Here is a 14,315-nt window from a genome sequence, read left to right as displayed (position 1 = left end):
TATCTCGGGACGCTACTTTGTATCCAGCCTCTCACGGAGACTTCAGATGCCCCGAAACACCTGTGATGAGACGACACGACGCCTGTGAAGAGACGACTCAACGCCGGCGATATGTTATGCCCTAAATTAATACATGATTAACTGACTATATTTTTCTATGTACATTTCCGCCCACACTCCAAGCCCGATAATTTTGGTACCAAAACCTGATGGCTCTGTCTGGTTCTGTGTGGATTATCGCAAGGTGAATGCTGTGTCGAAATTCGACGCGTATTCAATGCCTCGGTTTGACGAGTTGCTTGATCGGCTCGGCACCGCTCGATTTTATTCGACACTGGATTTAAAGAAGGGATATTGGCAGATCCCCTTAACTCCAATGTCTAAAGAAAAAACTGCCTTCACAACGCCGTTTGGATTACACCAATTTGTCACTCTTCCTTTCGGCTTGTTCGGGGCTCCGGCGACCTTTCAGCGCCTGATGGACAGAATTCTCCGGCCGCATACTGCATATGCCACTGCTTACTTGGATGATATTATCATCTATAGTAATGACTGGCAGCATCATATGCAGCATTTGCGGGCTGTCCTCAGGGCGCTGCGAGGGGCCGGGCTCACGGCCAACCCAAAGAAATGTGCGATTGGGCGTGTGGAGGTTAGGTATCTGGGCTTCCACTTGGGTCATGGACAGGTGCTTCCCCAAATTGATAAGACGGCAGCAGTTGTGAACTGTTCGAGACCTAAGACCAAAAAGGAGGTTAGACAGTTCCTGGGGCTAGCGGGATATTATAGGAGGTTTGTGCCTACTTATTCGGACCTCGCTAGGCCGCTGACTGATCTAACTAAAAAGGATGCACCAGATACCGTCCAGTGGACGGCGCCGTGTCAGCAGGCCTTTACCCAGATAAAGGCTGCTCTATGTGGCGGACCGCTCTTACAAGCTCCTAACTTTTCTCTACCTTTTATTCTGCAGACGGACACGTCGGACAGGGGGATGGGTGCAGTCCTGTCTCAGGAGATGGAGGGTGAGGAGCGGCCGGGGCTGTACATTAGTTGGAATAGTTGGGCTGCAGGCCGGATGGCTCCTCGGCCTGAGTCGGGCGGTGGGGGTATGTAGTGAGGGGGGTGTGGTTTTGCTGAGTTTGCAGCGGGAGAGTGAGGGAGGAGCAGAGCGGTAAGTAAGTGGGTCAAGTGCAAAATAACGAACACCTGTGTCTGATTGCAGTAATTGCCCTAGGGGAGACCGCATAAAAGCTGGCTGCTGCGAGAGAGAGAGAGAGAGAGAGAGAGAGAGAGAGAGAGAGAGAGAGAGAGAGAGAGAGAGAGAGAGAGAAGGACTCGTGACAACACTCACGACCTGCTGGCTGACAAACGGACTGAGTTTTGAACAACGGAGAGAGTTTTATGAATGGAATGAGTTTACACATCGGGAAGAGTTTGATAAAAGTGGACTGAGAGCTGAGCCAGCAGGAAAGAGTGTCTTTGAACTGTGCTGTAGTATTTCTACAGTGAAGGCGCATGTGGCGCACATTTTCTTTATTTTGTTTTAATTTATAATAAAGTATACGAGTCCCCGTTACGTCGACCCTTGTCTTCTTTCATCCCTACACTGAACCTTCGTTACAATGAAAATTATCAACTTATTGGTGTCATTTATATACACCAACATTGTAATATGGTCTATGATCTTTTTCTTAGTGGAATGACTGTTCATATTGCACATCTGTTTTCAACATTGATAGCAATCAGCACATTCAGCGAGAGCGCCCTCTACAAGGCGTGCCTATGCCAAGGTGCTTAAAGTACTTGAATGTGACTTTTTGAAATTTAAGTCCTGGAAAACCCTTGAAAACAGCCATAATAACGAAGAGGTACTTGAAAAGTGCTTGACTTATTTAAATACAATATATATGAAATTTAATATTTCCAAAAAAAACCACAAATGCAATCTTTTCACACAAAAATTAACACTGCAGGCCGTCTGATAAATCCCTATCAGAACTTTTCTCGATAAGAATCAATACAAAACTAGCTTTAGCTGGACAATAACTTTATTCTAGAGCTGCTGTAAAGCCAAAACAATATCTGTTACTTTAATTTCCTATTATCACTGTAAGGTTGCTTTGAAACAATCTATTGTTAAAAGCGTTATATAGATGTTGGCCCAGTGGATTGTGGATGTCATAGTTTTAGGATAGTCCATAGTTTTAGGATATCATAGTTTTAGGATATGAGAGCTCACTCCACTCTGAGCGTTAAACAATTGGTTAATCTGATTTGAGCTGGTTCTGCGTGTTTTGGAGTTTTTCTGAATTTAAGTTGAAAGAATATTTATTGATAAAATCTAGGAGTTTAAAGGTATATAAAATAAAAATAAATAAAAAAATCTCTAAAAAAATTGCATTAAAAATATATAAAAAATATTATAAAAAGGAAAGGAGACCAGTATTAGACCGCTGAATTAGATGATTACCTGGAGAATCAGTGGAGGCTGCGATCCGTGATTCTTTTCCTGGCGTATCATCTCTATCAGAATCATTCTCCATACAATTCAGGGAACCTGCATTACGCCTGTGAAGTGAAACATTCATATTACTTCTCAAAAGGACAACACTGATTAAGTTATGGTATTTATCAACCTTTACTTCCTTTTGATTATTTCATCATGGCCCTCATCTTCAGAAGTTACCTCAGATGTATGGATATCAGAAGGATTTTTTTTTTGTGTGTGTGTGCGCAATTTCTCTGCTTTCTCTGGGGTTTCTGATATGCATAGTATAAGGTCCTTACCTGGGTTAAACCATCCCTACACTCTCCAACCTCACAATGTTCAGTCACTTCAAGCTAATATCTAGATACTTATATTGCCACCAACCCCTGCCATCCCCGGCCCACCCCTATAGGCACATAGAGTAAAATGAAATTAATAAGGAATGTTGAAAAGAATGATACTTTGAAATAGGGCTGTGCGATTAATCGAAATCGTATTAAAATCGCGATTTGAGCATGCGCGATTTCTAAATCGCTTCATAGCACTATTTTTTTTCACGCTCCCAGCTCCAACCTCCCAGTATGCTATCCGAAACAATCAGAATGCACCGCACCTAAATTGAGCGCGAGAACAGAACAGACCTGGCGGGTACCAGAGATTCAGTGAACTGCGAACAGGTGCGCGTGCCAGAAGGGAGCGCGAGTGCATGGAAATATTAGCGCAAAGGGGCTTGCCTCACCAAGTTTCTTTCTCTGGGAAGGGAAGGGAATACCATTACCTGATTGGTTTACAAGCAGTTCCCTCCGCTGCGGCTGTCAGTCATTCTCCATTCAGCGTTCAAACAGCGCGTCGCGTTCGGTTACGAAAAACAACGATGAAACTCTCTCCAAGTTGATTCAATGTTAATATTATTATACTTGATCTGTAGATAAAACTCTATGGTTTCGCATTAAATGACTATCTTGCTGGACTGTACCTTAATCATGTTCGTTTCTACCGTGTGTTTGTTAGATCACAACACTGGAGAGCACACGCGCACAGTAACTGAACTTTAAAACTATTAAAAGAAAAGGCTCAATAAACTATTGCATGGAGACTGTATCATACACTATGCATCGCTATGTCTTTCCTTTGTGCTTTGAACTTTTCAATGCGGACTCGAAGAGCTGCACGCTGTGACTGTGTTGCTTCAAGCGCATCATTCTGTGCTCTGGATGCGCATAAGCGGTTTGTGCCGCACTGTATTGGAGTCTTTCATAATCATATCTTAATACTTTTGCGCAATGAAAGATTATTAATAGTCTTTTTTGTTCTGTCCTATCTATCATATGTTGTTGCCTCATTAAACAGCTGTGCTATACTTAATATGTCTTAATTTTATAGTAGACTATATATAAAATAATTGATCTTTTTGATTTTTGTTATCTTGTTTTTCATGAAAGTATTTTACAACAATACAAAGAGCAATGTGTAACGTTTTACCAGATGTAGTGCTACACGATAAAGCTCTAATTGGTTTCCTTTGGAAATATGTTTCAAATTCACACAGAATGCATTAAAACTGTAAAGCATGTCTGTTTGTGTCAAAATCGTGATTAAAATCGAAATTGTAAAAAAAATCAAGAAATCATGATAGTTTTTTTTTGTCCATATCGCACAGCCCTACTTTGTAACTAAACCGCCAGTAGGTGGCTGCAGGCGTCTTAATGAGCGAGTCATTGAGTCATTCATTCAAACGATTAGTTTAAACGGCTGATTTATTCAGAATGAGGCAGTTTATGAATGGGTAATTGAATCTTTGACTCAACCGATTCGTTCAAAATGCTGAATCATTCAGTAATGAAACATGGCTGAGTGTTCCTGTGGGTTGCGTTATGGTTCTGCTGTGATCTTTGTTTGGAACTATTTTCGCTGCTGAAACAGAACAAAAACAGTCATGCGTCTAAAATGTAAGTGACTTAATTTTAACTATTTGTTTATTGGACTGTTATGAAATCAGTGTCTCGGTTTCAATCGTGCTGGCAGCTATTCAGGAAAACAGGACTCTGGTCATGTGATGTTTCTTAACAGTATAATATGTTATAAATAACTGCGCGATTCTCAACAGCGCAACTGTGTTACCATCAGCAGGCCTACATTAGGTAGGCCTATATTATTAACTATAGGCCATCAATCGCCACTTACAATCATATAAGTTATAAAATCAGAATCATCCTCGCAATTTCTGTGATTCCCTAGTTATTTATTTATTTATATTTTTTGATTTTGAAAATTGTTTTAATCAGGGCATTTGTCCGGTTGGGCAAGTACAATCCTCTTTAAAAAGAACACAAACGTGTCCCGGATGTCGAGACCTGATATGTTTTCCTTGATTGGTTTTCCTTGAAGAGAATTAGGTTGTTGAAAATGAAAGTAAGACACACGTTTATTGCGTTTTACCGTGATGAGAGATCCGTGACTTTATTAAACTCAAAACACTATAATTATAATAGTTAATCTGTCCTCCACCCTCGATTAATTGGAATGTTATGTTTTTATTACTTGGCGCACCGGAGCCGCGGATTATGATCCGCACAGCACTATCGGCAAACTATTGGTTTGAGAATAGACATAGGTCGGTGTTGTGCCGAATTTCGACTAACAGAACATCACAGTGGAAAAAGTGTATCTGAGCATGTGACTGTCTGTCCGAGTTTTGTCGAAACCTGGAGGCGGCACTAAATTTGACGGAGGCGGCCGCCTCGTAATTCTCTATGCAGGAAAAACCCCTGCACAACATTACCTACCCAATTGAAATAGGCCTGGTTGAAATGTTTAATACATTACATGACTAGTAGATTATATAAAACTATAAACCAAAAATTTCCTTACCTCCAGCTTACTGTTGGTGAAATTATAATCAGACCCTCTCAGCCCCACCCCCCCCTTAAAAAAAACTCTTCGGATCTGCACGATTCACAGAAGTCACCCGAACTGACGTGAAAACAGCGAGAGGCGCCGAAAAGCGCACTGTTTGCATTACTGACACATATCGCTTGTGCTTTTCTCCTTGCATGTGCGATTCCACGGCCTTAACACCCATAGAGCCACATTTAAAGCATTTCTTACGAATGCCGCAACAGCTTTCAAATCATTTCGTGTTACTGGTTTTAACCAGTCCAATAACTTAATATTTTCAAGCCACTTGCTGGTATATTTAGATTTTCCCCCATTACTTCTTGTCCAACTAATAACAGCCAAATCACTCTAGCAGCTCTGTTATGCAAATCAGTAACCATCACAATCTCCAGACAATCAAAATCATGTTTGCCTTTTCAAGCGTCTTTGTTTACGCTCCAATTTTTTAAAAATCTTTGCAAACAGTTAAGACTTTCTTCTCCTCGTTAATCTTCAAAACACAAATAAAGATCTTTTTGATGAAATGTGATAACTTTTTGTCCCTCCATTGACAGCTACGCAACTACCACTTTGACACCTAAATTTAATCTGTTCATCATATAAAGTGATCGTGGCTCTTCAGAAAATTTGGACTAAACCGCTCAATTTATATGGATTCGTTTTACAATCTCTTTATGAACTTTTTGAAGCGTCAAAATTGTAGTTGTGTAGCTGCAGATTTAATTTAAAGGATTTTTGTTTGTGTTCCTAAGATTAAAAAAAGTCTTACTGTTTGTAAATTTTCATTTTTTGGTGAACTAACCCTTTAATACGTTTAAAAGGTTTAAGGACCCACGGGTTCCCTACTTCCTCCAGAGTGAATGCACAGATGATTTTTGAAATTGCTACTTTTCCTAAACCTCTTACTGCATTTAGAACACTGCTATTTCTTGCCAGAATGAGCTTGCAAATGACTTTTCAGATCTATATGATGTGTGAATCTCTTCTCACACTAAAGATACACGAATCCCTCCAGTGTGAGTTTTCATGTGGCTATAACGGGTTCCCTGTTGTGCAAATCTCTTTCCACACAGTTTGCAGGGGTAAGGCTTCTCTCCAGTGTGAACTCTCATGTGAATCTTAAGATTTTCTTTTCCAGTGAAACTCTTTCCACACTGTTGGCAGCTGTAAGGCTTCTCTCCAGTGTGAATTCTCATGTGGACTTTAAGGTTTGTATTGTTTGCGCAACTCTTTCCACAGTAATGGCACATGTAAGGCTTCTCTCCGGTGTGAGTTAATAAATGCCTCTTAAGCTGTTTCTTGTCTGTGAAACTCCTTCCACAATGATGACATTTACAAAAGCTCTCTTTAATGTGAACCCTCACGTGATTATTAAGGCTCTCTTTACGTGTGAAACATTTCCCACACTGATCACACGTGAAAGGTTTCTCTCCAGTGTGAACTCTCATGTGAGTCTTAAGATTTCCTTTTCGATTCAAGGTTTTTCCACACAGTTTGCAGGTGTAAGGGCTTTCTCCAGTGTGAACTTTCATGTGGGTATAAAGCGTTCCTTTATGTGTGAAACTCTTTCCACACTGTTGACATGTGTATGGCTTCTCTCCAGTGTGAATTCTCATATGAGTTTTAAGATTTCCTTTTTGAGTGAAAATCCTTCCACACTGTTGGCAGGTGAAATAACTTCTATTTGCTGTCTTTTGAGCTCTTTTTGTTGAAGTCGTTTCAGTCTGTGACCAACTTAATGATTTTTCTCCAGTTGTGGTGATATGTTTCTCAAACTGATCTTTCTCTACTGTATCATTCAGATCTTGAATCTCCTCTTTTAGCATCATCAGATCTAAGGCACACAAAAAAAAGAACAACTATATGTTAACCCCAGTTTAATGGCACAAAGAAACAGACATCAAAACATTTAGACATTTAAAGCATCAAAACCATCAATATAGCTGTAAAAAGTGATAACAGGCTCAAGCACTACGGCACCATCGTCACACGGTGGGCAGATGCATTTAAGTAGGTAAATTAACTAGGCCAACTGCTGGTGATATGATCCTTAACTACAATAGCCACATCCATGCGTTTTTGAAAGTTTTCCGGCTTGATGAGAACAATACATGTACCAAGTTTGGTGACTTCAGGTCAGGGACTGCCCAGCAGAGTCTAGATCAGATGTGTCCAATCCTGCTCCTGGAGGGCCACTGCCTAGCAAAGTTCAGTTCCAACTCCAACTAAACACACCTTTACCAGTTAATCAAGGTCTTACTAGGCATACTAGAGACTTCCAGGGAGGTGGGTAGAGGCAAGATGGAGCTAAACTCAACAGAGTTTGGACACCCCATGTCTAGATCAATCCCTAATCAAACACACCTGAATCTAATGGCGCTTTTCCACTGCATGGTATGGTACGGTTCGGTACGGCACGCTATGGCGCTTTTCCACTGCATGGTACGGTACGGCTCGGCTCGGTACGGCTCGCTTGTGGCGCTTTTCCACTGCATGGTACGGTACGGTACGGCTCGCTTCGGCTGGCTTTAAATGGTACCTGGTCTGTTGAGGTTCCAAGCGTACCGTACCGATACTAAAATGTTACGTGAAAACACTGCAGATCACTGATTGGTCAGACAGACAGAATCGTCACTACCAGCGTCATTGTATTTGCGAGACATCAAACCCGCTGGATTTAAATAACCAATAACAGCCGCTGTAACAACGGTTTTAAGAAAAAAAACTTCCAAAAACGAAATGGCTGAATCGTGGTCAGTGGACGAGAAGTGCAGACGTTCCTCTTGTTGGTTGCCGAGGAGCGGACAAACGATCAGTCATAATCCCACCCACTTTGAAGCGGTACTAACTGCAGTGGAAAAGCAACCGAGCTAAAGCGAACCGAGCCGTGCCGAGTCGTACCGCGCAGTGGAAAAGCGAAGCGAGCCGAACCGAGCCGAACCGTACTGAGCCGTACCATGCAGTGGAAAAGCGCCATAACCCAGGGGTAGGCAAGGTCAGTCCTAGAGAGCCACTGTCCTGAAGAGTTTAGCTCCAACCCTAATCAAACACACCTGAACAAGCTCATCAATGTCTTGAGGATTACTGAGGCTATAGGCAGGTGAGTTGTTTTTTTTCAGGGTTGGAGCTCCAGGGCCGAGTTTGAACACCCCTGGGCTGGGTTTCCAGATAACAATGTATCTTAGCTCTTAAGAGCGCTCTCTTTGAGAGATGCAAATTTAATGTGAGCTGACACCATCTATGGGTTGAAGCTGGGGATGTAAGGCCTCTGGGGATAAAGGACCTGTGACTTTACCTGGGTGTGGCCAGAACCGGAAGTCACAGTCTTTGGCCTCACTATTTTGTATATACTTTTTTATAATAAACACTATTTGCTGTGGGCAATGGAATCCTTTGGACAGTGAGCGTCAAGCCTTTTTTTGGTTCAGCCACCGAAGTGGACTAATCCATTACATCAGTGTTATTTTTGTTGGTGGGGACTAATATTTATTTACCTGCTTATGGGGAAAGGAGTCTGGGAATAGTTTGGGATGGGGTTGTTTACAAGGAGAAAAGGCCAGAAATGCACGAGTGAAGTAGAGGAAGGACGGTATGATCGTTTGTGGCAAGCAGGGCGGGGCCGAGAGCTGTGAGAACGGAGTGTGGCCAGTGACGTGATTGCTAACAAGCCTTATATGCGCGCCACACTGGCCTTGTATCTCCCGGAGTAGCTCCTGGAGGATAAAAGGAGGAGTGATGACAGTGAAGGACGAGAGGACCAGGCCTGGGACATTTACGTTGCAAAACAATGAAATCATGGCGAAGCGGCTCTCCACGGCTCTGCTTTCGTTGGCGAAAAAGTTAAGAAACTTGACGCTAAGCCCTCAGTACCGAGCCGAGCAGTTCCCACGTGACTTTTATGCAGTGCTTCCCACACATAGACTAATTAGTCGCAGTGCGCCACAGAATCAACACCGGTCGCGTTTCGTTATTCATTTTTTTAACGCCATTTAAAACACGGAGCGTATTCTTTCAGTTGCATTTCCTTTCCCTGCTCTCCCTCCGTCTCTGTCACTCACGCGTCTCTCTCACATACACACACGCACAACCCCTCCCCTCTGTGCACACCGAGGCGCTCCGGACAGGACAAAAGTGAATTAAGCGAACTCCGCCACGAGCGACACTGCGTTAGACCGAGTGTGTCCGAGAGCGCGCTTGATAGTGCGCGAGAGAGACCGAGTGCGTCCGAGAGCGTGCTCGATAGTGCGCGAGAGAGACCGAGTGTGTCCGAGACCGCACTAGTGCGCGAGAGAGACCGAGTGTGTCCGAGACCGCACTAGTGCGCGAGAGAGACCGAGTGTGTCCGAGAGCGCACTAGTGCGCGAGAGAGACCGAGTGTGTCCGAGAGCTCTCGGTGGAGTTATTTTAGTCGTAAAAAGAGTGTGCTTTTAATGTTAATGATTAAAATGTACACAAATAAAACAGGAATGACCTTAAATTTATTAAGGTAACAAACATCATATTTACTTTTTAGGACAAATACTGCATGATGCAAACACTGCACTCGAAGTACTTCAGGTAACAACAAAATATTAATGGTTATGAGCTTTAAATTGTCCAGTAAAATAAATTATATTAGTTTATATAAGTTTAAATAAAAGTCACACTCTTTTTACGACTAAAATAACAGTAAAGGGTAAAAAAAAATGAATTCCCCAAAATTAAAACGGAAAAAACGGAATTTGCAAAAATTAAAACAGAAAAAACAGAATTTGGGGAAAAATAAAACGGAATTTGGAAAAAAATAAAACAAATTTTATAGGGCCCTATATGCGGCAGTCGTCCGTGAGGGGCTGCCGCTTTACTTTTGTTTTGTGTTTGTTTATTTTATAACTAAAGTGTTAAACTTTTGCCGGTTTCCGGCTCCTCCTTCCCTGAACAAAAACATTGTTACATCGTTCCAGGAAGAGACTGACTTCTGTGCATGAATAACGTAAAAAAAACGAAAAACATTCTGCCACAATATCATCGTTACAGTTTGCATTGCTAGTTTTAAAAAGCCTTTTTTAACTTGGACGCTCATGGCACAGTTTCTCTTGGTTTCCACGTCAGTGCTGTTTAATCTGATATCTGTGGTTTATAACAGAAAATTCTGCACCGAATTTGAATGCTTCCAACTAGATCTTGCAGTAGCAATGTTATTAATACTATGGTGAATTCAAACGCTTTCTCACTGGATCTCCCAGCGCTGTGTAGTAACGGTGTCATGTGATCCAGAATCGTCCCGCGAGTAGAACCTGTTCTGAGCTATCCACTATCATTCCTGTCCCCAAAAAACCCAAAATCACTGGACTTAATGACTACAGACCTGTCGCTCTCACGTCTGTGGTCATGAAGTCGTTTGAAAGACTGGTGCTGGCCCACCTGAAGGACATCACTGGACCCCTGCTGGATCCCTTTCAGTTTGCTTACAGAGCAAACAGGTCTGTGGATGATGCAGTCAACATGGGACTGCATTATATCCTGCAACATCTCGACAGACCAGGGACTTATGCAAGGATCCTCTTTGTGGACTTCAGTTCGGCCTTCAATACCATCATGCCTGGTCTTCTCACAGCCAAACTGACCCAGCTCTCCATACCATCCTCGATCTGTCAGTGGATCACCAGCTTCCTGACGGACCGGCAGCAGCGAGTGAGACTGGGGAAACACACATCCAAGACACTCACAATCAGCACTGGTGCTCCCCAAGGGTGCGTTCTCTCCCCACTGCTCTTCTCCCTGTACACTAATGACTGCACTTCTAAAGACCCCACTGTCAAGCTCCTGAAATTTGCAGACGACACCACTGTCATCGGTCTCATCCGAAACGGTGACGAGTCTGCTTACAGACTGGAGGTTGAACAGCTGGCTGCCTGGTGCAGTTATAACAACCTTGAGCTGAACACGCTCAAAACAGTGGAGATGATCGTGGACTTCAGGAGGAACAGCTCAGCACTCCTCCCACTCACCATCATGAACAGCACTGTGGAAGCAGTGGAGTCATTCAGGTTCCTGGGCACTTCCATCTCTCAGGACCTGAAGTGGGACAATCACATTGACTCCACTGTGAAAAAGGCCCAGCAGAGACTGTACTTCCTTCGCCAGCTGAGGAAGTTCAACCTGCCACAGGATCTGCTGATTCAGTTCTACTCAGCCGTCATTGAGTCTGTCTTGTGCGCTTCCATCACTGTCTGGTTTGGTTCAGCTACCAAATCAGACATCAGGAGACTACAACGGACAGTCCGGACTGCGGAGAGGATCATTGGTGCCCCCCTGCCAAACCTCCAGGACCTGTACTCTTCCAGAGTGAGGAAGAGAGCAGGTAAAATCATCACAGACTCCACTCACCCTGGACACCACCTGTTTGAACTGTTACCGTCAAGACGGAGACTCAGATCACTGGCCACAAAAACATCTCGGCACAGGAACAGTTTCTTCCCACAGGCCATTTCCCTCCTGAACAGTTAACACTCCTCCCAAGGCATATGCCTGTAAGTGCAATACTCCCACTGTTTAGTGCAATATCCCACAACTCAGGTGATACTTATATGTAGATTTATTTATTTATAATATTCAAAACACTGTAAATAGGTTCATAATCTGTAAATCTGAAAATGTCTATTCTGACTAAACCCAACTGTGATAGTTTTATTCTCATATATTTATATTTTTTATTCTTATAATTTGTAGTATTATGTTTCATGTTGTATTTGTATATGTCCACTGGAAGCCTCAGTACCAAAACAAATTCCTTGTGTGTGCAAGCACACTTGGCAATAAAGCTCTTTCTGATTCTGATTCTGAGCTCAAAGAAGTAGCGTAGTTTCGTTTCACTTTCTTTTCGTTTGCCATTTGATGTTACTTACATGCAACATAAAACATAACAGCTCTTATCAGTTGGCCAATGTGTTGGTGGCATCAGTGCGACCAATAAATTTAGTCAGACCGGAAGGAAAAAAGTTAGCAAAAGTCAACCATTTGGTCGCAGTCTGGAGCCCTGCTCTCTTCAAAACTATCATCCATTTCTGTAGAGCTGGACATTATAATAAGGATCAAATGACTGAGTTCCGGTTTGAGAATGAAACCAACCTGTTTGTTCCTTAGTATCTTCATGTTTCACTGTCAATGTTTCTTCAATCTTCATGTCTTTACTCTCTTTAATAAACAGCACCTTTTTTTGTTCCAGAGTATCTTTATGTTTCACACTGAATGGTCCTTCAATCCTTATGTCTTCAATCTCCTCTTTAATAAACGCCATCTTGGATTGTTCCTCAGTATATTCATGTTTCACTGTCAATGTTTCTTCAATCTTTATGTCTTCACTCTCCACTTTCATAAACACCATCTTTGTTTGTTCCTCAGTATCTTCATGTTTCACTCTGAATATTTCTTCAATCTTCATGTCTTTACTCTCCTCTTTAATAAACGCCATCTTTATAATAGTGTGCCACGTGGATCTCAGTCGCTTCACCAGGATTTTTTCTGTGTTTGTCCTGTTTAAGAAGAGAATAATTAACAGAAAGAAAAACACATCCAAACTAAATCTTTGGGTGCGTCTCAATCACCTCCCTAGAAAGGGAGTCATTCAGAGTGATAGTTAATGATCTTAATTCCCTCTACTCAAAATTAGCACAACAAATTAAGAGAAGAACAAAAATTATACACTTCTTCATTAGTTCTGATTTCTTTGGTATTTAATATTTGCAGATTGTATTTAAAAGATTACACTTTCATGAAAACTAGGGATGCACCGATTTTTTTTGGCCGGTGCCGATTTTAACACAAATATTCGGCGAATCCGTTAGATACCGTCACTTGCTCTCTTTGAACTTTTGTCATTAAAACAGATAATTGCGCAGCACGAATATTAGGATATGTTACAAGGATAATCATCAAGACCAGGGCCAGCGATTGCTTAGGGTGACAAAATGCTGGCGCATTGATCGAAACCCTCTGGTGCACAGGGACGAAAACGGAGAAAGCATTATTATTATCAACAGCTTTTATTATTATTATTTTTGCTTGTCTTAGTGGCCTATTAAACTCGTACATCGGCCCATTCGTTTTGTTTTGTTTATTTGGCGGCGCTGGGTTACTTCCAAGTAACAAAACTAATTATGAAAGTTTCCTTTATTTTTCAGTGCATTTGTTTTACAATATAGCCTATGTCTATTACCCTAACTCTAACTATTATTATGTAGTATTGTAATGTAGACAGAAACTGTAACTAAAAGAGGTTTTAATTTTTCTTTGTTCAATTTGCACACTGAATATGGGCTGGAGATTTTAATTTTGAACTCTCAAAGTGCACCAGATTGATGAATTTAACATTAAAATGCACAAAATTTTCAAAACTCAATCTCGCCTAGGGCAACCAATGGGCTAGAGCTTGGCCCTGATCAAGACGGCCATTTTAATATAATTTTAAGAGAATTAGAAGCCATAGCTGATGCCCTTGACAAGTTTAACACTAACATTATAAACTACACTCACCTAAAGGATTATTAGGAACACCATACTAATACTGTGTTTGACCCACTTTCGCCTTCAGAACTGCCTTAATTCTACGAGGCATTGATTCAACAAGGTGCTGAAAGCATTCTTTAGAAATGTTGGCCCATATTGATAAGATAGCATCTTGCAGTTGATGGAGATTTGTGGGATGCACATCCAGGGCACGAAGCTCCCGTTCCACCACATCCCAAAGATGCTCTATTGGGTTGAGATCTGGTGACTGTGGGGGCCATTTTAGTACAGTGAACTCATTGTCATTTTCAAGAAACCAATTTGAAATGATTCGAGCTTTGTGACATGGTGCATTATCCTGCTGGAAGTAGCCATCAGAGGATGGGTACATGGTGGCTATAAAGGGATGGACATGGTCAGAAACAATGCTCAGGTAGGCCGT

General features: G+C 41.9%; 1 protein-coding gene across 2 annotated transcripts in view; it reads right to left on the bottom strand.

The window, feature by feature from the left end:
- Positions 1–14,315, bottom strand: part of LOC143718319 (uncharacterized) — a 33,636-nt gene that overhangs the window by 5,290 nt on the left and 14,031 nt on the right. For both annotated transcript variants that reach the window (XM_077209375.1, XM_077209376.1), the window contains exons 2-4: positions 12,497–12,900; positions 6,377–7,220; positions 2,471–2,568 (exon numbers count right to left, since the gene is read on the bottom strand). In XM_077209375.1, coding sequence (XP_077065490.1) covers positions 2,471–2,568; positions 6,377–7,220; positions 12,497–12,900 — 1,346 coding nt within the window. The remainder of the gene's footprint in view (positions 1–2,470; positions 2,569–6,376; positions 7,221–12,496; positions 12,901–14,315) is intronic.

This window comes from Siphateles boraxobius, unplaced genomic scaffold, assembly GCF_051911475.1.
Source record: "Siphateles boraxobius isolate OS27281-9 unplaced genomic scaffold, OSU_SipBor_1 61, whole genome shotgun sequence".
Lineage (NCBI taxonomy): Eukaryota > Metazoa > Chordata > Actinopteri > Cypriniformes > Leuciscidae > Siphateles > Siphateles boraxobius.
Note: the sequence above shows the minus strand (reverse complement) of the source record. Positions and strands in the feature narration are given on the sequence as shown.